The 24,483-nt window shown below is 42.3% G+C and overlaps 1 protein-coding gene and 1 long non-coding RNA gene across 11 annotated transcripts in view; one reads left to right on the top strand and one right to left on the bottom strand.

The window, feature by feature from the left end:
• Lmo3 (LIM domain only 3) overlaps positions 1-24,483 on the bottom strand; it is a 63,037-nt gene that overhangs the window by 35,750 nt on the left and 2,804 nt on the right. The window contains exons 1-3 of one of the 10 annotated variants that reach the window (XM_017593063.3): positions 23,874-23,960; positions 23,039-23,104; positions 17,508-17,721 (exon numbers count right to left, since the gene is read on the bottom strand). In XM_017593063.3, coding sequence (XP_017448552.1) covers positions 17,508-17,713 — 206 coding nt within the window. In that variant the 5' untranslated portion in view covers positions 17,714-17,721; positions 23,039-23,104; positions 23,874-23,960. Of the gene's footprint in view, positions 1-17,507; positions 17,722-21,492; positions 21,633-21,760; positions 22,211-22,850; positions 22,982-23,038; positions 23,464-23,493; positions 23,513-23,873; positions 23,961-24,483 lie in introns of those variants that run through there. The other 9 variants (XM_063286458.1, XM_039108873.2, XM_017593062.3 and 6 more) reach the window with 9 other exon arrangements.
• LOC102547496 (uncharacterized) overlaps positions 21,617-24,483 on the top strand; it is a 6,821-nt gene continuing 3,954 nt past the window's right edge. The window contains exons 1-2 of the long non-coding RNA XR_592334.4: positions 21,617-21,750; positions 22,328-23,921. This is a non-coding gene — a long non-coding RNA (uncharacterized LOC102547496). The remainder of the gene's footprint in view (positions 21,751-22,327; positions 23,922-24,483) is intronic.

The raw sequence follows: 24,483 nt of genomic DNA on the forward strand, positions 1-24,483 counted from the left end.
TTATATATTATATATTATATATTGATGTTTATATTTGATATATTATAGATTTTATATTTATATATAATACATAAATATGTTTTATATATATTAGATATTACATACATATATAACCAATTGTTGATGGAAAGTCATTTGACCCAAGATTTCTGGAAGACAAAGAAAAGAAGGAGGTGCAAACTAATGTGTGATTCACAGTGCTCAATGCAAACTGTTACATCATCACCGACAGCCCCAGGAACTTATTTGATGCTCAGATTTGGCAGAATAGTCACCACCGATTTTGTAGGCTATTGTGTGATATGGCGAACATTGTCTACAGCAGGGCTGAAGCAATGACTTGGCTAACTTAAAATTTGCCGTACCAAGTCGGAAAGCCCTGGAAGACCAACACAACAGGGGTCAAGGACAAAACCAGAGCTGTCTAGACCACTCTCAACTCGGGTATTTAACAGTATCAGATGGGATAGTTTAATACTCAGGGTTTCAGAGAATTTGCTGTAAATGCCACTTCCTTCAGTTGACGTTGGTGAAATCGAGCATGGAAAAGCAGTGCTTGAAGTCGGAAGCCAAGAACACAGAACCAGGATGGCATCATGTGACAACGACTGCATGTGGACTGAAGAGTGGCAGCTAGAGCACACGTGCAAGTGTGCGAGTGGGGAGCCTCTGCCAGAGAACAGGAAGGGTGCAGGGTGGTCCACTGACAGCCTTCCGTAGCTGGGGTTCTTTGATTTGCTCCAACACAGAGACGAATGGAAAACCCTTAGCACTGTGGTTAGACAAATTTAAAATTACACATTACCCAGGACTGAGGATGTGGCCTGGTCAGTAAAGTGAATTAGAGGACCTGAATTTGGATCCCTAGTGCCCATGTAAAAAAAATGTGGGCCTGGTACAGCCTGAATGTCTAGCACTGGGAGGCGGGGACCGGAGAGTTTCTGGGGTTTGCTGGCTACCTGCTCTAGCCAGTTACGGAGTTTCAGGCTTGGCAGGGGAGGGGGGAGAGACAAAGGACGCAGGGGAGTGGGGAAGAGGGGGGTCAAGAGGAGAGGGGAAAGGGAGAAAGGAGGGAGAGAGAGGGGATGGGGAGTGTGGAAGGGGGGAGAGGAGGAGAGAAAGAGGGGAGGGGAAGGGAGAGAGGAAGAAAGAGAGAGGGGAAGGGGGAGGGATAGGGGAGAGGAGAAGAGGGGGAAGAAGGAAAAGGGGAGGGAGGGAGGAAGGGAGAAAAGGAAAGAGAGAGAGAGAGATTTTGCATCAAAAAAGAAAGTAAGCAAGAGTGGTGGAGGAAGATATCCAACACGGTCCTCTGGCATCCACGTACGTACTTATACTTGCAAACACGCATGCGCGTGGGCACAGACTGAGTCCACAAAACTCTTGATAGCACAGATAAAACCTCGCGTGGCATTGTCAGAGTGAGGATCACTAAATTCGGAGGCATTATCTGCAAAGATACTGTCCATCTCTCGATGTCCGAGTTTAGCGGGAGCAGTCGCCTCAGAAGCTTTATTAATGGGTGCATCAAAAAGACTGGCAACAGGGAAGAGAATCCAGGACACGTATCTCTTGATGCCTCCTTCCCGGTCCCCCGCAGACACACAGAAACACATATGCAGCAGTGGTTAGTGCTTCTTTCTGCTTCTCAGGTGCCTGAGGTCGGCCACCTGTGGCTCCGGTAATCACATACTTTTGTAACATTTATTTCCACACAAAGAACACATAATCCATACGCGACTGGTTTCAAAAAATACTGGGTGACAGATTTCTTCCTAAAAATGCAAAAATTAGATAATGCATCTCATCTAAATTCATGATGTCCTCTAACAGTAGACTTGGGTGGCGGCTGAAGGACACAGGCACTCTGGTCATCCGGTAGCAGCACGAAAACTGTCTCCTCTAGAGCACCCTGTCCTCCTCCTCCTCTAGACAGCCAACATCCTCCTTGCCTCTCATCTCTGGTGACTTTCCTCTCTAGAGTCTTATCTTCTAGCCAATATATTTGACTGTCCTACTCTCACGGGACTACATGGACAGTAGCTTACATTTTAAACTGTAGTAACTGTGGGTAGAGCCAGGCTGTCAATCTCAAAGGTATTTATATAACCTACACACACACACACACACACACACACACACACACACACACACACATGCACACACACGAAATGAGCAAAGCGATTCCACTTAACCAGCTCTGACTACCCACTTTGAGAAAGTCACGGGGTGTGCCTAGGATCCAGTGCTAGCAATTTGTTACGCAAGACAGTGTTATAGCTTTCTAAGTGGCGAGTAACTGTTTAAAAATTCCCAAGCCTTCCGAAAATGTTTCACTTAAACATTCCTGCCATAAAATCTTATTGAACTGTTGCTTTCATTAATTTTCTGCAGACTAGAGAGCAAGGAACTCAAGTTCTATTTTTTTCCCCCTTTCAATGTTGCCTACTACTAGCAAATAAACTGTGGCTCTTTTAAAAATAAACCCCTGGCCTTGAGTTTTGGCCCCTTAATACTAGCCTGCATGGTTGACTACCCTTGGTGTTAGATTTTCTTAAATTGTATTGCTGTCAGTGTTTCTTTTTTTCTTTCTTTCTTTTTCTTTTTTTTTTTTTAAGCAATGGACCCTATAATAGCAAGCACTGTTCTGTCGGGAGTACGTTTTAGCAGCAGGACACAAGTATTTTTCACTACAGGAGACAAACAATGATATGTATTACATGCATTGCAAACATCGCTTGGGTACACAGGGTTCTTTTAGCATTTATCTGTCTCAGATCTCACCGTGTCCTGAAGGGGGGTTTGCAGGGGAGGGAGAGGAACCCTGCCTCATATTAGCCTCACCCCTGGCTATCATACAGCCACAGAATGACCACAGTGCTCACGAGAGCAAAAGCTTGGCTTGATAGTAAATGACCACACCAAGACCTACTAATTCACACGCAGGAAGCCTCCCACAATGAAACAGAGATCCACGCTTTTCTTTATAACTCATTTTCCAAGCATTCATGTTTGCCCGCCCCCATCACAAACCATCATCACTGAGCAACTTTCAATGGAGCATTAAAAGCTACTAATGTAGAGTTGTTGAAGAACGGGGATGGTGGTGGGTGGATGGGTTGGGGAGGGGCCGTGTGCGGGGGGGGGGGAGTACAAAATTCCCAGAGATCCCATCAAATGATCAGCGTTTTGATTTCTCCTTTTGTCTTATTTCAATACCACTATCATAATTTTTTTAAAAAATTACACAGGGGCTGGAGAGATGGCTCAGAGGTTATGAGTACCGACTGTTCTTCCAGAAGTCCTGAGTTCAAATCCCAGCAACCACATGGTGGCTCACAACCATCTGTAATGCAATCTGATGCCCTCTTCTGGTGTGTCTGAAGACAGCTACAGTGTACTTATATATAATAAATAAATCTTTTAAAAAATTACACAATGGGAAATTTTTAATTTATCAGTTTATAAGATTTTTATCTTGGTTGTTTTAATCATGTGTGCACGGCTGTATACAGACAGCTGCCTCTAAGTGTGGCACCCATGGAGGCTACAAGAGAATAGGACAGTAGATCCCCCTGGGTTGGAGTTACAGGCAGTTGTGAGATTATATAATATAACGCTGGGAACTGAACTCTGGTCCAATGCAAGAACAGTGAGCATTCTTTTTAATTTATTGGATATTTTATGTATTTCATTTCATTGTTATGTATAACACTTCAAATGTTATACCCTTTCCTGGTTTCCCCCACTCCCACTTCAATGCCCTGGCATTCCCCTATACTGAAGAATTGAGCCTTTACAGGACCAAGGGCTTCTCCTCCTATTGATGCCAGACAATTGCCATCCTCTGCTACATATGCAACTGGAGCCATTCTTAACCACTGAGCCACCCTTCCAGGCTCCCAAGATGAACGTAGATAAATTGAAGGTGCACATGTTAATTTTCAAGAACACCGTCAAAATGTTTAGAGAGCATTGTAAGAAGTAAATACTCGGGCTGGAGAGACGACTCAGCGTTTAAGAGCACCGACTGCTCTTCCGGAGGTCCTGAGTTCAATTCCCAGCAACCACATGGTGGCTCACAACCATCTGTAGCGGGATCTGATGCCCTCTTCTGGTGTGTCTGTGGACAGCTACAGTGTACTCAAATAAAAAATAAAGAAAGAAAGAGGTAAACACTCAGTACAAACATACTGATACCTTTACATCGCTCTCATTCAAGAAAATGAATGAAAAATCAAATTTATTGAGGAAATCTAAAGCAACCCAGGGGGCACTACATAGAATACTTTATGAGGCTGTGGGCTTTCACAGGCTGAGCCAGGACTGACGAGGACAAATAAGATATCTAAGGCAGCTGTCACTTCCGTTACAGAGCAAATCCAATTTCCACTAATTCCCCTAAAGAGTCAAATTGGCCCTAATAATAATCTCCACTGTTAGGATTTTTTTTTTAACGTGGCCTCAAGTGCACATGATATTTAGCTATTTCTTCATCCGTCTTCTTTGTAAATGAAAAGCCAGCGAGAGATCTTATTACAGTCGCAGCTCTTCCTAGTCGTGATTATTAATCACTCTTAAACCTCATCTTAATCTGTTTCTTTAATGTTCTTTTTCTGTTTAATTTTTCCACTACCTTATCTTCATAACTCAGCAAAGTTCTTCCTTCATAGCAACAGAAGCTGCCAGTGAGTCATCCATGAGCCTGTTTAGTTCTTTCCCAGGGCTGTCCCCCCAGTAACTCCACGACAGAAGTACTGCCACTGCTCGCCCATACACACAGACCCAAGGGCTTGAACAGCTCGCAAAGGAGCACACGGCTGGGATGAATTGGAATTGGTGCAAACCTAAAATCTAAACGTTTCGCCGTTTTGCTTCTTAGCCTACCTTGAGAACCTAGTGATCGGGTCTAGCCTTGCCTAGTGGGCAAGCTGCTGGGTGAATTGACAAGAATTTGTGTGACTAATTTTTTTTAAATAAATCGATAATCGCAGAAGATAAATACCACATGAATTGATCCTAACAGGAGTCCCTGACTATTCTGTCACTAATGCTGGTGGTGATGGGGACAAGTAAGGTGTGTGCAGCACAATGGTAGAATGATGAGATTTTAAGGCTGATGTGGTGGTTTGTACCCATTATGCCAGGATTTAGGACCTGGAGAGGCTGAGGCAGGAGAGCCGTACATTGGAAGCTGTCTGCTATACAGTGAGTTGTAGGCTAAACTGGGGTCCCGAGTGAAGCCCTTTCTCAGAAAGGAAACCAATAGGAATGCGTGTGTGGCTTAGTTAGTAGACCTCTTGTCTGGCAGCACAAAGCCTTGGGTTTGATCCAGGGTTCTGTTAACTAGGAATGATGGCCAAGGCCTGCGACACAGCACTAAGGAGGTATAGGCAAGAGGAACAGAAACTCAAGTTCATACTCAGTTACAAAGCAACTCTGAGAGCAGCCTGGGACACACAAAACCCGGGGTCAATAAACAAACAGCAAGCAGAAAGAAAAATAAGAATTAAAAAGTGAGATAAAACCCCATACCACCCCTTAGCGATGAAAGAGAAAGACTGATGATTATCTGTAGATGCATTTCTAAAACAATTTTTTTTAATGAATTAATGTAAAATCTCTCTAGAGTTATCTGTTGCAGGTCTTTGAAGATAGCCACTCCTGATCAAAAGCATGGGATGTTAGACATATTCGGCCAAACGGACAACCAATCTTGTCAAAACCAGCCTTTGTTTAATAACTATGCTTGATAAGTTTATTTAAGCAATCAACAGACCGAGGGGTCAAGGGTAAAGCAGCCATTGCTTAAAGCCAAACTAAAGTCTGTTTACTTTAGAGGAAAGTGATGGTAAGTGATTTGAATGTCAATTCAACCTGAACAAGATGGCATTGGTAAAACGTGAGCCGGCATCTAGAAGCTGCAGAGAGAAAGTCCCCAGGACTCAGGATGACAACAATGACTAATTCTTACACAGCTCTTTGACCAACACTAGCCGTGTGAACAGTATATATTGCCATCTTTGTGTGCGTGTGAAATATAGGTGCCACTGTTTGAAGTCCTGTCCAGTATCTCCCTGTGAGATTCACGACACATTAGCCCAGATTCTCAGTAAGTGTTTGTGGCGATAAAACCCAAGACCATCTTTTTTTCGCGTAAGTATGAACACTTTGAATCGTGTACAGTTCACCTTATTTCTTTTAGCTTCAGGAAATACTCGTGGTATACCTGCAGACTTAACATGAGGACTAGAGAGAGGATTCCTGGTTGAGAATACTGGCTGGACTTCCAGAGAACCAGGTCCTACTCCCAGCACCCACATCATAGCTTACAATCTTCTACAACTCCTGTCTCTGGGATAGCCATCAACCTCATTCTGGCCTCAACCGACATCAGGGTCACATGTGCAAAATGCTTATACACAGTAATGATTATATTAACATTTCAATTCTAAAACACAATGCTTATCTCTTCCTGGTGTCAGCCTAGCTCAGATGAACTAGGTCTAGGTTTAAGGTGAGGAGCAAATCTCACTGCAGAAAACATAATACATTATAATATTCAGAGTGTTATTTACTGGGTTGTTTCCAGCACTGGGGCATCTTTCCAAAAAGTTGCTTCAACGATCTGTATGCCAATTAGAGCATATATGTCAGGATAACTATTTTCTCTAAAAACAATTTAATTCCCTATATGTTTGAACTTAACTTTAAACTTTTATTTTATTTTTTTTTTGGTTCTTTTTTTCGGAGCTGGGGACCGAACCCAGGGCCTTGCGCTTCCTAGGTAAGCGCTCTACCACTGAGCTAAATTCCCAGCCCCTAAACTTTTATTTTTAAAGTCTCTGTCACTCCTTCTGTTTCTGTCTCTGTCTCTGTCTCTGTCTCTGTCTCTGTCTTTCTCTCTCTCTCTCTCTCTCTCTCTGTATGTGTATGTGTGTGCACACACACATGTATGTGTGTGTTCAAGTGTACCTCAGACCTGTACAATACAAGGTAAGTGCATCTCAAGGCCAGACTTATACTTTAGAAACAGAGAGAAAAGTCAAACTCAGTACAACGGACTTCAAAAGTTGAACACTGACAACTATTAAAAAAACTTCCACGTCTGTAATTTGTATTGCCTGAGTGAGTATTCAGAAAGATTTCAACTCTGTTACGATTTGCCAAGAGCTCATATGCTGACCGGGGGTCGCCTTTCTGAGCGAGCACTGTGGTTTGTGGTCCCACCACAGTGCCGCAGGCCTCTCCGTGGACTTGGCACTGAAACTCTTGGAAGTTCAAATCAACTTCCAACCATATCAGTAGATGTGTACAAGTGTTGACTTACACACAACTATGCAATAACCTATGGGTTACTAGCCGGTAGTCAGATCACATATCCTTGTGGCTTTTGTTTCCTATTTTATAGCTGGTACTTAACTATGATCGTTCATTGGTATGTCCAAATAAAAAGACACCGAAAGAAAAAATGACCAGTGAGTGAGACTGACAAACTTTCCCACGTGGTTCAGGATAGGAGCTCTCTAAACCCAGATGACATTGAGGAGCACTGCTCAGAGCACACGGCGTCCCTAGGGGACACCCAGAATTGTACAGGCGAATCCCACTGTGCCCATGACAGGGGCAGCAGAGCCCTCATGCTGACCGCCTTTGACTTCTAGGCCTCCTGCTCTTGCTGTGCCCACAGTAGCATCTTCAGTGCTCCTCAAATTTATCAAAAGCATTCCTATTCTTTTTTTGGTGTTCGGAATGCATTTCATATACGTGCCTCTCTCTTTTTTTATTGGTTGTTTTACTTATTTATATTTCAAATGTTGTCCCCATTCCCAGTTTCTCCTTTGAAATCCCCTATCCCATCCCTCTTCCCCCTGCCTCTTAAAACACAAAATTCTGTATACCAACTGCCTTCACTCCTACTTATTTAAGAGACACTTACTATGTCGCCCAGGTTGGCTTCAAACTTGTTACAGGTCCTCCCGACTCAGTATCTCAAGTAGGGGACTCAACTTTCCAAGTGATGAATTTAGCAGGAGTGCGTTACCACACCTGTGCTAGCATGTTAATTCTTGTTAAATGAATTTGATGTACTGAGTGCTTAATGGGGCAAATATGGACATTGGGGTAGTAAAATTACAAAAATAAATATAACATAGTCCCAGGCATAAAGCATATCTGAATCCCATAAGGAGCTCAGATACGCATTGGTGACTAGTGCGTAAATCATGTATACGCTACAGTATCAAAGCCAATGTGCACCAATGCAGATGAAATTACCATCATGTGGCAATGTATACATAATTATATCCTCTAACACTGTAACTGTAACTGAAGAAACTGTCTCCAGGAGGTCACTTCTAGATGTAGCCTAAGAGGTCAGTCCTTCATGCAGGCAAGCAATGTGCGTGCGTGTGTGTGCAGGTGCACACATACACACACACACACACTCTCTCTCTCTCACACATGCACACACACACACTCACACATGCACACGGATACTCACACAATGCACACACACACACACATACACACACATACACATTCGCACATGCATGCACACACACACATACACTCACACATACACACACTCACTCATACACACACAGACTCACACATACACACACACTCACATACATGCACACTTGTACACACACGTGCGTGCACACACACACACACACACACTATGCTCCCTGTTCTACCTCTTTTCCTCCGTAGTGACTAATGCTTATAGAACTCACTCTTGTTTTGATGCTTATTTACTCTAATTGGAATAAAACTTCTTATAAGGCAGGTGTGATTTTTGTTTTATTCAGCATCATGTCCTAGGGCCTCGATGTCCTAGAACAATGAAGATGTTTATTGCATGAGAAGGGGAGGACAAGAAAGCTAAAAGTTCTGCAGCATGTCAGTGGTACCTGCCCTTGATAGCCTGGATGTCTGTGCAAAGCGCTACCCTGGTTCAAACACAGGTCCATCCTTATCTTCCTCTAAATGCACAAACACATTGACGAAGCTCAGCTTCTCTAGAGATTTCTAACTTACAAAATCTATTTTTAAGGAGTCTATATTTGCTCTTAAAACCTTCTTTCTAAAGTTTGTCTTTTCTACATTTATTTTTCATGCTAGGGACTAACCTCAGTGCCCTGGGTATACTACGTAAATACTAGACTACCCAGCTATAGTCAAACCTCCCCCCAGCCCCTCTCTCTCTCTTCTAATTTCACCCAGGCATACACATCTCAGTTTTCTACATTGGTTTTGAATGTCATAAATAGAGTAAAAAACTTACATATTTTACTTAATTATTCAGCAAGAATATCACCGATATTTAGCAGTTGTAGAAAAAGAATTAAGTGCTAAATTCTTCACAAATTTCTCAGACCAAATATCTTAATTGTTCACATAGCAAAATGTCAATCACGACATTTTCCTGTTGACGTGTCTCATAAAATCAAGTAGGGATATCACTTTTCCCATCTCTTATTTACAATAATAAAATATCGACACTCAAATTACTTGTATTTTCTCAAAGTATGAATGCATGCATGTGCAGCCCTAAGTTTTAATAGGCTTAATATATAATTGAACTTGCCACCTTTACAATTTGGGTACACTAGACTGTGGATGGCGGTCCATACCCTTACTTAGTGTTACAAGGTATGGTAACACTCTGCCTTCTTTGTTCCCACCAACCCAAGGAAAGGGACAGAAATGGCCCATGCCTCTAACTCGACCTTTATGTGACACAATTAGTAAGAATGTGCGTTTACTGAGCAATTTATAGATGCGAAGTATCGTACTTGGGATTGTAAAGAATCCTAAAGTGGTATGATCTTGTTTTTCTCATGACACGTCAGCGTTTTATCAAAGGCTGTCACTTGTAGCTGACCCTGAGCTCCTGCTGTTAATTCTCCTGCTCAGAACCACCAAGTGTTGGGTTTGTAGCCCACGCTACCTTGCCACAGGTAACAACTGAAATAAAACCAATTAAAAACCGATTTGGAAAAACAGATTGATTAGGTACCCATATGGGTACTGCACTCATCGCAAACTGCTATTAAAGAGCATGGCAGGGTTCTGGAAGTTTTGGAAGCTGCAAATTGCCTGGCATATCTGGAAATAGCTTCTACCTTCCTGCTGCCTTTTCAGAGCCTGTGCCTGTAATGGGTGGGGGGATTCTGTTGTTCTCTGTGGTATTTGAATTCATATTAAATGTTAACATTAACATGTTTTATGAAGTCCCATGCCCCTCGCTTGTTCTCCTCACATTTGATATTTATGTTTGCCAAAACCGATCTTCTTCTCTTTTATTAATAGGATAGGCTTAATGTGAACACCACTGTATAGCACCCGTAATAACAACTTCACTTAAATATGGCTTTAGTGCGCTCCTCTGCAAATAATCCTTCAATTCCTAAGAGTCTTTTATTTTCCCAGTAGCCCAGTTGGAGAGTTTTTAATATTAAATTGAATCATAACAACACATGCTGATTAGACTCTAACTTAATACACAAAGCTTAATGTTAATTTTACAACTTCAAATCAAGGATCCTACTAGTGCGGGATGGTTATTTATCTCAAGTGTGATTTTATTTGAAACTTGTGAAGCCTACAGCTAGATGCACTGCACATCATAAAAAGCTAACCGCATAAAGGAATTCAGAAAGATTAGAACTATGGACACATTGCTGAGAACTTAAGTATTGGTGAGCATAGGACAGAAACTAAAAAGGCCCAAGTGTACGTACAGGTCGTTGACGTGGTGTTTCTGTGTGGATAGTATGTATGTTTGATTAACATGATGAAAGGGTTATGCTCAAATCATAATTCCTTTACAGAAAAATTATCCATTAGCATCAATAATAAGATATAAAATGTAAGAAAAATAAGTAGTTTAAACTAACGAAAACCCACATACATGTTACATGTTTCATGTTTCATGGTGTAAACTTTTCCCCAAATGAAATTTGCATAAATACTTTGACAGAGGGAGTACCTGCTTAGTTTCCAGATAAACTGTGTTTTTGTCATACAACCCTGACGAGAGAAGACAGGCTCAGCCTCTAGAGGAGCCGGTGAAAACGGACCCAGAAGATAAACACCAAAGGCATCCAATGGGAATAAACCCAGTATTATGAAATTTGTCTTTCACCCGAGACTAGCAAAGATGTAACATTGCAACAACACATCAGTGCTGCCGCTTACAACAGGAGGAAATTAGCTGGCTTCAAGTGTCAGCACTTCACTGGTTTCAAAGCTCAGCACACCATGAAACTAAAGAGTCAAGAAGAGAGGTGAGTGACTTCCAACAGAAACACAGATAACACATGGAGCAAAAACCATTCGAGCAAGAGAGTAAGATATTGCTGTTTTTATTTCTATTTCCCTTCACACACACACACACACACACACACACACACACACACACACACTACTTGATAAACATGAGACATATCAGCTCACTGAGAGGGTAGGGGACTGAGATGAAACTTCTGTCTATGATGGCATGATGGGATTGGGGAAAATATTTTTTTAAACAAAATACCAAAAGAGGACTTGGAAGGGTTACAGAGTAATGACAGGAAACTGCCATGATCATTTAGGTGGCTAAAATTCTTATTTTTAGGATCTGTAATTTTTATGTGAGGCAGAAAAACTGAACCACATAATACATTTTTATAATGTAAATATTCATCAAGACCATTTACAAAATTACTACTTTCAGCATATTTTCAAAAGGAAATTCCTTAATAAATTATGTTTATGCAGTCCAAACACAGCATTAAGATGTATTATTAGTCACTTAATGGACGCTAATGGTGAGCTTATAAATGAAGTACTGGCTTTACTTTGGTATTTTCTAAGAGCAACCAAAAATAGAATTCTTTCCCAGAATTCTATGTATTTATAAAGTGCAAAATAAGCGATTCCAGCAATTCTCAGATGTAGTTCTTCTAGATGCCTTTAATCCTTAATAAACTTGTAGAAATTGCTTCTTACTCTTTGCTAAGTCAGGTATGTCTAATTCATCCAACCTCCATATTAAAAACAAACCTCATTGAAGTTCAATGCATCGCAAAATGATGAAAGGAACAAAAACAAAGAGATAAATAACGTGGGATTTTTTTTTTTATATTTCCAGAGAATTGGTATTTTTCCATGAGAATAGCTGAAGTGTATAAAACAAGTCAAGAAAAAAAAATCCCACAAAACAAATAGTGTTAATTATATGAATTATGCAAATATTCGTTCATTACAGATGGGTAACTGGGGAATTAAAAGTACAAAGAGGTTATAGATAAATTTACAAAGGAAAAATTTCTACGTATGGATTAAACATTTTTAATAGACATACTTCCTCTGTACTTGTCCCTCAGGAAGTCTGCTATGAACTCCCAATTATTTTCCCAGGCAAGGAGCATCTCTCTAAGCTGTTGCACCAAATGACATGACCATCCCTTCACTAAATTGCTCTGTGCATATTATATCCTCTAAACTACAATTCAACAATACTTCCCTATGATAAAGGCAAAACGGAAAAAAAAAATCGCAACTCTCGGTAAAGCTGTAAATAATGTAAAATAATTTGGGAGAGTCAGACCAGTATTTTTCAAAAGACCACGACTGAAGTATGCTTATGCATCAAAATATGTCATTATACTAAGATCAAATAAGGCACTCCCAGCAAAAGGCCTAAAGCCTCAAATGAAGCTTGTAGAAAAAGTTTAGGTGTGAGGTATCTCAATCTAGGTAGAAGCTTATTTTATTTTTAAATTCAGATGATGAAAAGTTATTTAAAAAATAATAATGTGCTGTTTCCCAGGCAAATATTTCCATCTGCTCCCTGTTCAGAAGACGAAAGTGAGGAGAAAAGAATGAATACTTTATTTCACATTACGACAGACACTAAGCTTCATTTTGCCCAAATGAGACAGTATTAATAACACATCCCTATTTACATTTAGGGCTATAATCACCCATCAATATAAATTTAATCTTACATAAAAGCTTAGAAGTACCAGGTTTGATCAGTGTGAAATAAAGTTATAGCTAGATTGATGCTTTGCGCAACAATTTTATTTTAATTTTCTCTTTAAGAGTTACATTATTATATTAAAGTACATAAAATTTCCAGTCGGCAGAGCAAGCTTCAATCATTTTAGTTAATTGGCAACTTCTGTGGAACGCAAAGCATCTCTCTCTTTCCCAGTAGTTTCATTTTAAACAAATCATGCTCGCATATAAAAATAGCAAATTGCATTAAATTTTATATAAGACGTTTTACAGCTTCTCATATGGAAACAGCTATAAGCTGCTTTAATGGCACACGCCATTGCAAACAGCTTTGAACCAGCTTCCTGGCAAGGCACCATTCAAAGACATACCAGAGATAGGCAGTGTTGGCTGAATGCTTAGAATATACCATTCAAATCTGAATCTGCAGGAACACACACACACACACACACACACACACACACACACACACACACACACACACACAACAAAGGCTCGCCAAAGGATAGAGTGGTAAGATCTGATTTTTTTCCCCCTCTAGGTCAAAAAGTAAAGGAATTGGGACATTTCTGCCCTTCTAAGTGTTTAATGTTTATGCAAAGTCTTAATTCTAAATCTCTGGTTATCCAGCAGCTCTTCACATTCGACAAGACAGAGGAAAGAGTGCCAGTACTGACCAAAGTCTCTTAGGCACAAGTGCTAAATGTTGCTATTTTTATTCAACAAATGGCTATTCTTAGGTAGGATCAACTTTAAACTCTAATTTAAAGTCTAAAGGTGCTTTTTGTATATTGTGTCATAGAGTTGCCTTTCAAAATCCTTTGAAGAATAGAAACAACGCTGGCCTCATTTTTACCAATTCCATGTCGCAGCTTGGACACGTAGCTACCTGACTGTAGATGGACCACACGCCCTTATTCTGAAGGGAGAGAGAACTTTCAAAAGTCAATCATGCTTCTCTTTCTTCGTGGAAAAAGTTCCTCCAGGGGAGGAAGAGTGTTCCTGCAAGGAAGTAAACTCTGTCCCCTTGGATATGTCCATCTGATGCTCGTAGCAAAATAGTAGACCAAAAGATAAGCCAACAAGACAGGGCAGTTTCGGGAAGTGAGCAGCCCCACTCTGAGGACCCAGGCTGCAGCCACTAGAACTGTTCTGTTTTCCCTTAAGTGGGGCTGTGTGACAAAGGTTAAAAAAAACAAAACAAAAACAAAAACCTGTCTTGGAGAAAGACATATCACAATAATGAATACCTTCAGAAAGTATCCTGCTATCTAAATTTATGCATTCTCATATAATTTAATACCTCCAATCCGTGACTCACAGGGCTTGCATGGTTTCATTCCTAACACTGCCCTAGCCACACAGCCTAAGAGCCAAGCCTTCTAAAACTCCTCATTGTTTAAAATGAACTGTTCTTCGTTCATTTGTTTGTTTGTTTGCTTGTTTTTATTCTGTAGAGAGAAACGTTAATTAGGCTGTTAAGTACAATTGATAAAATATTTCCCTCTTCTCCAGCTATGAACAATTTTCTACTTTAGCATAAAACCGGTAAGTGGCAGTTTGTAAGCGTGGGCGATGCCTCCCTTAGCACTTGCTTTCTTAGGTACCTAGTGACTCAGAGGGACAATCTAAATCTGTAACTTACTTGTGGCTCGCTTGGTGCTGGAACAAAAAATCATATGATACTTCGAAGATCAAAAAAGCAACTATTCCGAAACAGGATTTAAGTGGCTAAACATTGCCCGTGAAACAGACAGACAGAGTACACGTGCTGAACAAGGAGGAAAATGGTTTTTGAGGCTCGGCAGTGAGACATGGAAAAGTATTTGTTCCTTAGTCGCAGCATTATAAATATCCTTACAATAAAATAAACAATCTTAATGGCTCCAGAGTCTTAATTCTGAAACTTTAATTATGCGCTGACTGTTTTATGCACATTTCCACCAACGAGTCTGAAAGCAGTGGCCAGAGTCCAAAACATCATTACTTAATGACCTTCTCCCCTTATTCTTAGCTTTGGACATTGTTTCGAATTCTACCCTCCATACATCTAACAGGCATTTGTAAATGGCTGTGTCCTATGATCTATGAATAGATTTGATAGTAAGTACTGACTTAGAAACACAGGTTCAGACTTTTAACTTCTTAGAAGCACGTCTCGTCCCTATAATGTCATGGAGGCCTATGCTTTTCACATGAATCCACATCTGTGGCAAATTCTGTGACTCATAACAGTATTTTATGCAAGCTCTCCATTCCTCATTGACACTTTTGAGGTCTTGTTGAAACGGCCCAGGTCACATTATACACAGCAAACCTTCAGCTTAAATAAGGAGTAGGCTTGCTGTTAACAACTTAGTCTGAAATGTTAACAACCCCTGGGCTGTTAACATAACAACTGGCCATTAATGTGGTAATGACCAATTTCGGAGCAAATTGTTTTTTGAGAAATGAACATATTGGTGATCAGACCATATCTGAAAGAGCAAGATATGTTTATAAGTAAGCCAGCTGAAATTAAAGCCCGGCAGAAATGAAAAGTTTTTATCTCGAAAAGTAATGTGCATTTTGTTATTTTTTTAAGGAGAGATGAACACTTCAGATAAGGAAACTATTTTGATAAATTTCCTTGGAGGAAGCATTGGCTGGAGATGGTCAGACCCTAGGTTAACAGTCTGTCCTATTTGCTACCACGAGGAAGAATAAAATAAAACAAACCCAAGGTTACTTCCTTTGATGTCCGCACATTGAAAATGCAAAACTGTTTTCCCCACGAACCAGGTAGACTCAACATTTCTGATTCAGAAATGTCTAAAGCATTCGAGCCACACTCTTTGCATTTTCCTTAAGGTTTACTTATTTATTTTACTTATTAAAATACCTACTCCAGCCCAAACTGTATAAACTCCTTGTTTACAATGGCAAACCTAAATCCACTTGAAATACTAAAATCTCGCATAATGAAAGTCAAAAGAAGTCAAAAAGCCGCGAGCATTGCTTAGCACAGACAAAGCAAACCTGGCAAGCACCATGTCAGATCACGGAGAGCAAACACAAACGCTTTATCTGGAAATGAGGCGCTCATTCACAAGGAGCACAGGAGACATTTTTATTTCAAAGAAGAAAAGTTCAAAGACGGCAGAGTTCTTTCTGGAAGGATTCTTGTTGTAAGTTAACTCTGATTAGTTTGCCACCATAATGAGGGAAGCCCTGGCTCCTCAGAGTTACTTTTCATTGTTGGCACCTTGCGTGCTTCTGAGCTCTGGGAAGTGGTAACAAGTGCTTATAATTAGCCAGGAGGCTGCAGGCACAGGCCAGAGCAACACTTCCAGGGGTGAGCAGAACTCGATAAACCACACTGGATTTCCCCTCATGCAACCACCATTAATCAAAAGATATATATGTATTAGGATAAAAATCTGACTTTAAGTAGCCGCTTTATAGACTAAGAAAAGAGGGATCAAATTTCCCAAGAATCGCCTCCCAGAATGGCCAAGATGGTTGGTATAGGGAGTTACTACCAATTCATAAATTTTGTGTCATAGGGAAAAAATGATTCAAAATAAATAGCTTAATGTCAGGCTAGAAAAAAATGATTAATTGTATCAAATATGAAAACCCAAATGATGCCATATATCATTTCTCTAATTTGATAGATCCCACTTTATTAAGATAAGTAATTTGCAGCCAAGTCAAGTCACAAGCCCCCTGAGAAGAAAATGCTTTCTCTTCAGGAGCATTTCTGTGTTGACAAAAAGCAGGGAGGCTTTGGACTAACACCTAGCCAGCATAACCTTGGATACCCCCACTGTCTGGGTGTTTGTACTTTGGAGGGTCGCAATGGCTCCCAACAACCTTGAAGTTTTTACTTTTATTCTCCATAAAATCACAAGCGAGTCTTGAGGCCGCTCAATATAGAAACAATGACTTGAGTATCACTAGGTAGGGAGACAGTCGCTCTGTGTCAGGGGTCCAAAACACTGCAGTAAACATACCAACAAATACAAACTAAGAATTTAAAACTGACTTTCTTTAATGTACGTGAGACAGGAAAGTTCGCTGACTAACCAGAACATTCAGTTCAACTAAAGTCGAACGAACTTATTAAAAGTACAGAGCTAACACATGTAGGTAAGCAACAAACTCAGTTCTCTGTCAGGCTCAACCAATTTTGCCTCTTGTGCTCTAAAGAAACAAACAACCTGGATGGTGCTTTTCATCCAAACATCCCTGGCATCAGCTACCATTTTCGATGTAATGAATGACTGGTTCTTCGATCAGACAAGCCAAATTAAAACACTTTAGATGTTTCTGTTGGCTATCCCTTAAGCAAAAGTTTGCTTGATAAAAGCCAGCATGGAGGAGGCCAGCAGTGTAACATCTTTAAGAACACCGGTCGGTAGTTAAGGAAATCAAACAAACAAGCCAGAAACCACACTTACAAATGTACTGTAAAAGGCGTCCAGCCAATGCTGGCGTGCAAAGAGAACTCCTACCTCAGGTAGTCTCTGCGACAAAGGATAAGGTTCGCTTTAGTGTACAGGGTGGAGCCCACCTCTCCCAAACGGCAGTCACAGCAGGCACACTTCAGGCAGTCCTCATGCCAATATTTGTCCAGCGCCTTTAGGAGATACCGGTCCTTGATTTTGCGGTTGCAGCCAGCACAACCTTTCGGCTTGGTGTCTGGCTGAACTGAGAGCATTTGTATGCCTGAGGAAAAGAAACGAGAAAAGAGAGCTGAGATTCCCAAGACGGAAGGAAGGACAGACAGACAAGTGAAATGGTAAAACACGGCCTCTGCACTCTTCCTTCCTTTCTCCCTCCCTCCCTTCTTCCTTTTTTGAGGGATGTACTACAATCGAACTACATTTTGGATTTTATCAAAGCCCCGTGAGAACCATGATGAGCTCATTGACAGGAAGCAGCAGCAGTGATGAATTGACGTACGACGTACGTTGGACCTTGACACTGGATAGGGAAGGTTAGAAATCCTTAATCATTTCCACAGTGTCCCGTTCTCCACACTGTGGTTCCCCCGGGAAGAGCATCTGAACAAGTGGATGGCATCCTAAGAAGCAAGAAACTGAAACTAACTTATAGTTGGCTGACGGGGATCAAAACTGCCTAACTGGATAAACAATTCACTTGATGTGCATTTGATGGGAGCAGCATACATCTATAGGGGGGAAATTCAGAACCTTACTTGGATGTACAAAAGTTTACAGATAAGGGCACAGGGCATCTAGCCCAAAGCCCATAAATCCCACAGTGCTCACTTACATCCAAATACTTGCTTCCGTGTCCTCGATATTTCAAAGTGTTCATTGTGTTAAAATAACAAAGTGTATTTATTTTCAAACACATAAGCCACTGCTTCCATTGAAGACTCACCACTTGATTATATAACATACGTTTTAATATAAAATGAGTATGGGGTTGTGCAATTTATAGCCACAAGCATACAGATATTTCATAAGGGAAAGAAAAGACAATAGAAGACTAAGTACAAGAGGGAGCAAAACTATGCACTCATCCACAAACAGGTATTCACAGAAGATGTGCGTGCACCACATTAAATAAAGGAACCTCCTCGTATTTCAGTGCCGAACTTTCTTCATAAGCAAGGAGTCTGGCTGGCTTTTATGGCTTTTACAACTCGACTGAAATATTTTCAATTAACTGAATACTCTTTTTTTTTTTTTTTGAGTTTTTTCCTTTATTGTTCCCCAGGTGTCAAACACTCAGCCTTAAAAAAAAGAGAGGAATGCTGGCCAACTATTAAAGCTTCATCTTTATCAAACCATGGGTTTGAATCACTATAAACCACCGCAGACATCATCGACTCTCTCGTATTACAGATCAGAATGCAGAGAGTCACAGGAGTGAAGGAGTCCCTTGGAAGCTGGAGGACAGTAGTGCTGTGCACCTGAGGCCAGGTGGTCTCCCTCTCCGTAACCCTCAGATCGCCCCTTAACATGGCCTTTCCTCTCCTAAAGTAAAGTTTTAAACTTGTTTGCCCAGAGATACAGAACAGCAAATATGTGTGTGTTTAAGAGAGTTTCAGAAGGGAGAAGGGAAGCCTTGGCGATTCATTTCTCCTTAAGATACGCAAACTCTCTCCTTCCTTCTGATAGCAACCCCTCATTACCTACCCTGGGGGGAAAAACAACCAAAGAAAGAAACAAATAAAACAGAACAAAACACCAACACCAAAACCCACCGACAAGGGGCATGGAGCGTCTCCACAGCTAAGCCTGCTTTCTAGCTACTGATGGCACAGGAATAGAGCATGCTCTTCGCATGTTCTTGAGCTCAGGTAAGAAAATTCCTTGTCTAGTAGAGTTGCAGAGGAAAGCACACAGGGAAGAAAGCAGCCGGGGTTGTTCTGTGTGTCTGACACTCGTGGATGTGACGCTCCGAGCAGTGGACCATCAGCCGGATTTGTGCAGAAGAGCAGGTGGTGGCCCTGTAGCCTGGTGTCTGATCCCTTTTCTTTGAAGGAGCCCAGGGCCTAGTGTAGATTAATCATAACCTTGATAGCTCTGCTAAATCTCACTGTCTAGAACTTCTAACAGACGAAGTTTCTTTGATCAGAACTAGTTATCCTTCTCTAGCAAGGTCCCACAAGGCATGAATCCCATTAATTACGGTGTACAACAGACCCAGGCGTCTCTCAGTCATATACCTGGGGATGAAGGGGGTGGGGGATGATTTTGATTTATGAAAAACAGGATTTCATGACCGCGAGCATCTGAATGTTTGTTAACTATCCTACTTATCTACGTTGTTTTTTTTTTTTTAAAAAACATCACTAAGCTAAAAGATTAAAAAAATAATTTTGGTAGTAAGCTGAATGCCACTATTTCCCATACTCACGATATATTATTATTAAGGGTAGAGGGTCAGTTACCTTTACCCAAAATGCATTGTAGCCAAGACAGCAGACACCAACATTTGGCACAAGGAATGCTACCCTGCTTGTCTTCACAAAGTGTTTTTGTTGTGTTGACATTTTAATTTAGCACTCAGAGGCCAATTAATAACTGAAACTCTTACACTCTGTTCGGCCTTGTGCATGAAAGGAATCTGATATTGTCTACCCCATCCCCATATCTTCTTTTAGAGACCCCCCTTTTCTCTTGCAAATGGAATCCGTTCTATTCTATGCATTTAGAAAAAAAAAAGACATAGGAAAACAACCACTTGGTCGTCACCACACTGCCAGGCACCGAGAAGGCAGAAAGTACTGAGCAGTCTCTGCTCCTGATCCAAAGGAGTATGTCTGGGGAGAGTTATGTGTCCTGGTCTGTGAGACACTTCCCAAGTTGCTCCTAGCCCGTCCATGGGCACCCATAACTAGTTTTCAGATTGGCATGCAAATTGTTCTGAGGGAAATTCTTACTGCCTCTGAGACCCTGCCATTCTGAGTTATTTGACAGTTTAAGGGAAATCATAGTTTCTTTAAAAAAAAAAAAGAAAAGAAAAAGAAAGAAAGACATAAATAGCAGCCTGTGTGGTGAGCTGTGCAGGAGTAAGTAGCACCATTTCATTTAAACTCTGGTGAGCTTTTAATTGCCTGGATCGCATTGTGAGAAGGCCTGCCGGTTGATTGCATCTATTATGTTCCCTTGTTCTGTGCCATTCATCCGAACAGTCTTAGCTTCAGTAGTTAACACAACAAAGTAACCACAACTCCACAACACATAGGGGCTAAAAAAAAAAATAACCAGAATAAAGAAGGATGTGCAGTGCTCAGGCACTGTGGGCTTTTTTTTTTTTTTTTTACACGTATGTATTCTTTGGACTGATGACACTGAATGGATGGAGAACGCTCCCTTCCCCTTTCAGAAGATTTCCAGAGGACAATTTGGGAAGCAGAGGAAGGGGCTTTTGGCAGAGAGGATGCTAAAATTGGGTCCGCAGGTTTCGCAGCTGGGAGCAATGACATAGATTAAAAGAATTTGGCCAACACAGCCTTCCGATTGCCAAGAGTACCAAACAAAAGATTGTCTCTCCTCCTGCCCATCTTCCTCCCACTCAGGCTCTCCCCCCACCCCCCACCCCGGATTGGAAAAACTGGATTGGGCCTAAAAGCTTGTTTCTCTCTGTTCACTGGCCCAGAGCACCCCTACAGGCTGCAGCCCCCTAAGGGAAAACAATGCAAATGGATGTCCCCAAATCTCTCGGACTGGAGCTGCTTAACTCTGTTCTGCCCCTTCAACTCCCAGCCCCCTCAGCGTCCTTCCACCACCCTCCCCTTTTTGAGCAATGGAGCTGGGAACCAATTTGATTCCCTTTTTCTCCAATGCAGCTGCAAGGCTCAGAGATACTGACATTTCCCCACTCTTATCAGTTTAATTACAGTTACCATGGCAGCAAAGTGCTAGTGCTTGGCAAAGGCCAACAAGAGATTTGCAAGACTGGGTTCAATTTTGATGCAGCTCACATGCAAAATAAAAAAAAAATAAGAAACATACATACACTCTAACAAAGAATTTCCTTGCGGAGTTTATGATCCAACCTTTTGTGGCTGTGTCTTTGTAGCCACACAGGGGTGGTTTTTGCAAAGAATGTCCCAGTATTTGTGGCACCTAGCGAGATTAATTGGTTGAAAGCAGCAGTCTTTTAAAAGCAGCAGCAACAATAATATTTCGTATCTTCAGCAGGAGAAGAGCAGGCAGGCTGAGGAGGTAGCCACGAGTGTCTAGCGGCCCCGAGAAAGTGCATCTGTGAGAGAAGGTAACCTTACCAAAACTTTTCTCTTGTTTCTGCATGAGTTGACTGAGGTGTGCCTGAGTCGCTGCTGCAGCTTCGCTTGGAACACCGAGCCCGGAGGCAGAGAGTAGAAGAGAGGAATCACTTGGGTTTGGGGCCCAAGCGTGGACCTGGTGAGCAGCGTACAGGGCCCAGGATCCACTATTGTGAAGCCACTTGGGGAGCTAGGGTCTAGTGGCGGGCGAGGGAGGCAGGCAGTGGGGGAAGGGACGAGGGAGCATGTAGAATGATGGCGAATGACAAAGCCACATGCTTCCCTCACTCTGCCCGTAATCCTAAAATCCCAGCGGCCCCTTTTAGCTTCCTGGTAACAAATGGATTTGATTAAACCGTCACACGCGGTGTTAGCATAGCATATCGTGTTCGGTATGAAAAAGATCATAAATCTGACTTGTGTTTCATAACAGCAATCTGAGTAGCCCCGGTTAAAATGTGCTGAATCTCTCTCTCTCTCTCTCTCTCTCTCTCTCTCTCTCTCTCTCTCTCTCTCTCTCTCTCTCTCTCTCTCCCTCTCTCTCTCTCTCTCTCTCTACCTGCCAAGATGCAGACACTTGGGTACAAGGAAGCTACCTACATTGGACACTTGTCCCCCGTCTCCATGCCCCGACCCAGTCACTTTTTGCAACACACAGAAGCAGTGTTTTGATATTAAGGTTGCATTGGGAGAGGCAGGGGTGTCGACAAAAACAAGGTTGTAATTTCAACTCTTTCTTGGGGGTGGCAGGCATAAATTTCACCAAGCAGGTGTAGAGAGGTCTGGGAAAATACCCAAGACTGATGCCACTTCCCTTAGACTGGAAGCAACACCCCACCCCCAACCTTTGCAAACTGTCCCAACCCCTCTTCCGGAGTCAGGGTGTGCGAATGCTGCAGCTCGCAATGAACTTTGTCTATTATGCACTGGACTCCTACTTGAGATGTCGCGCTGCAGCCGCGCGCGCTCCCTCTCTTCCTTCGGCATCCACGTCTTCCGCCCCACATCTATTTCATGTCTCATCATAAAAATAATGATGCCTCCCATGATTTAAACAAAAACAAACGAACACAAAACCGTCTCTGCAGACCTGCAGCCCGGTGAAAGTTGCAGATGGTTCGCGAGCAGCTTTACTTTATGCTTCATTGAGAGAGGATGGGGAAGAAGAAGAAGAAGAAGAAAAAAAAAAAACACCCAACATCCGCACACGCACGCGCGCACCAGCAGACACACACAGCACAAATAAGCCGACGCGTGTGTACACAGTCTCTCACTTACCTTCTCAATTAAGCAATACAGGGGAGGGTGTTCAGTGAGCACAGCGGCTGCTTGGTAGCGCTTCTCCTTGGGAAAGGTCAAAAAGAAACATTGTTTGAAAAAAAACGGGGGGGTAGAATCTCTATTTTTTTTTTAAGTTTAAAATAATGAGGTCCTCCAGGATCCGCCAAGTACCAGTGTGGACCGCATGCGAGCCACAGGTGTCCTTCTTTTAGGCAACTGCAGTCCGGGGGATGTCTCTCTTGGTCCTGGCTCCTGACAACTTACCCCAGCAGCGTGCGAGGAGCCCGAGCTGAAGGAAGCCCTGGCTCTCAGCCGCAAAATGCAATCCCTTCCCAGCCAGACATAATACAGCCCAAGAAAAGGTCACCCAGTTATTACAGCGCCTTGGAGCCCAGGCAGCGCCTGTCAGAACCACAGTGGAGGCAGCTCCCTTCCGATTTAAGAGTATTTACCTCTCGCCCCCACCCCTCCCTCTTCTCTCTCTTCCTTCTCTCCCTCCCTCTAGCTGGCTCCCTCGCTCGCTAGAGCGCTCTCTCTCTCTCTCTCTCTCTCTCTCTCTCTCTCTCTCTCTCTCTCTCTCTCTCTCTCTCTCTCTGCTGTCTGTTCTGCAGCTCAGTCAAATACAGCCGCCCTCGGAAAGTGCAAAAGCAGCCACGAGACAGATCCAGGCTTTGTTGCTAATTTCCCAGGGTGAAAATTGACAAGCCTGGAGTGCAGTCAGCACAACCCAGTGCATATGCTCCTGACAAACGCTGGGGACATCCCCTCCCACCCACCCCCATCACACAGAGAACGTGACCTCTGCAGGACTGGACTCTGGGAAGGACCCTACCTCCAGGACTCGCCCACAAGAAGAACTGTGAAAGAGCTCCGGAGAAGGGTAGGGCTCCCTAAAATAACGGGGGCATTTTGGAATAGGATGGGATGGTGAGAGCGAATTGCCCTCTAAATCTATTACTGACAGTGCCAGTGGAGGAAGTTAAAATAAAAGCCGAGGAATCAAAGTGTGACCAGGGAATGCTGGAAAAAGGCACAGTCCTCCCTTTAGCGAGTATCTGGGGGTGTCTGCAGTTTCCAGGGCTATGAATTCCATTTAGAAACTCTCTGAAGTCCCTGTGTGGAATGCCTCCTCACAAACCCAGTCCAGGCAGTGGCACACAGCCTTTCCTCTCTCTAATGGCCCAAAAGCCAGCTTGTGAACTTGTACCTTCTACCAGGTGCTAAACCCAAGGTGGCCACTGGAACACACTTACTGCAGATACTTGAATGCTTGATTTTCCAGCCTGCTTCAGTGCTTCTCCCCAGGAAGTCTGAGAGAGCCAGGCTTTCAGGACTAAGCTGGTCCCCTGGCCACCCCCTCCCACTTATACTCTGCCTTCATACACTTATTTTAAGGCCTGGGTACATGGCTTTATTTTTTCCTCCAATCCTGTCCCATTTCC

This window comes from Rattus norvegicus, chromosome 4, assembly GCF_036323735.1.
Source record: "Rattus norvegicus strain BN/NHsdMcwi chromosome 4, GRCr8, whole genome shotgun sequence".
In the NCBI taxonomy this organism is placed as follows: Eukaryota; Metazoa; Chordata; class Mammalia; order Rodentia; family Muridae; genus Rattus; species Rattus norvegicus.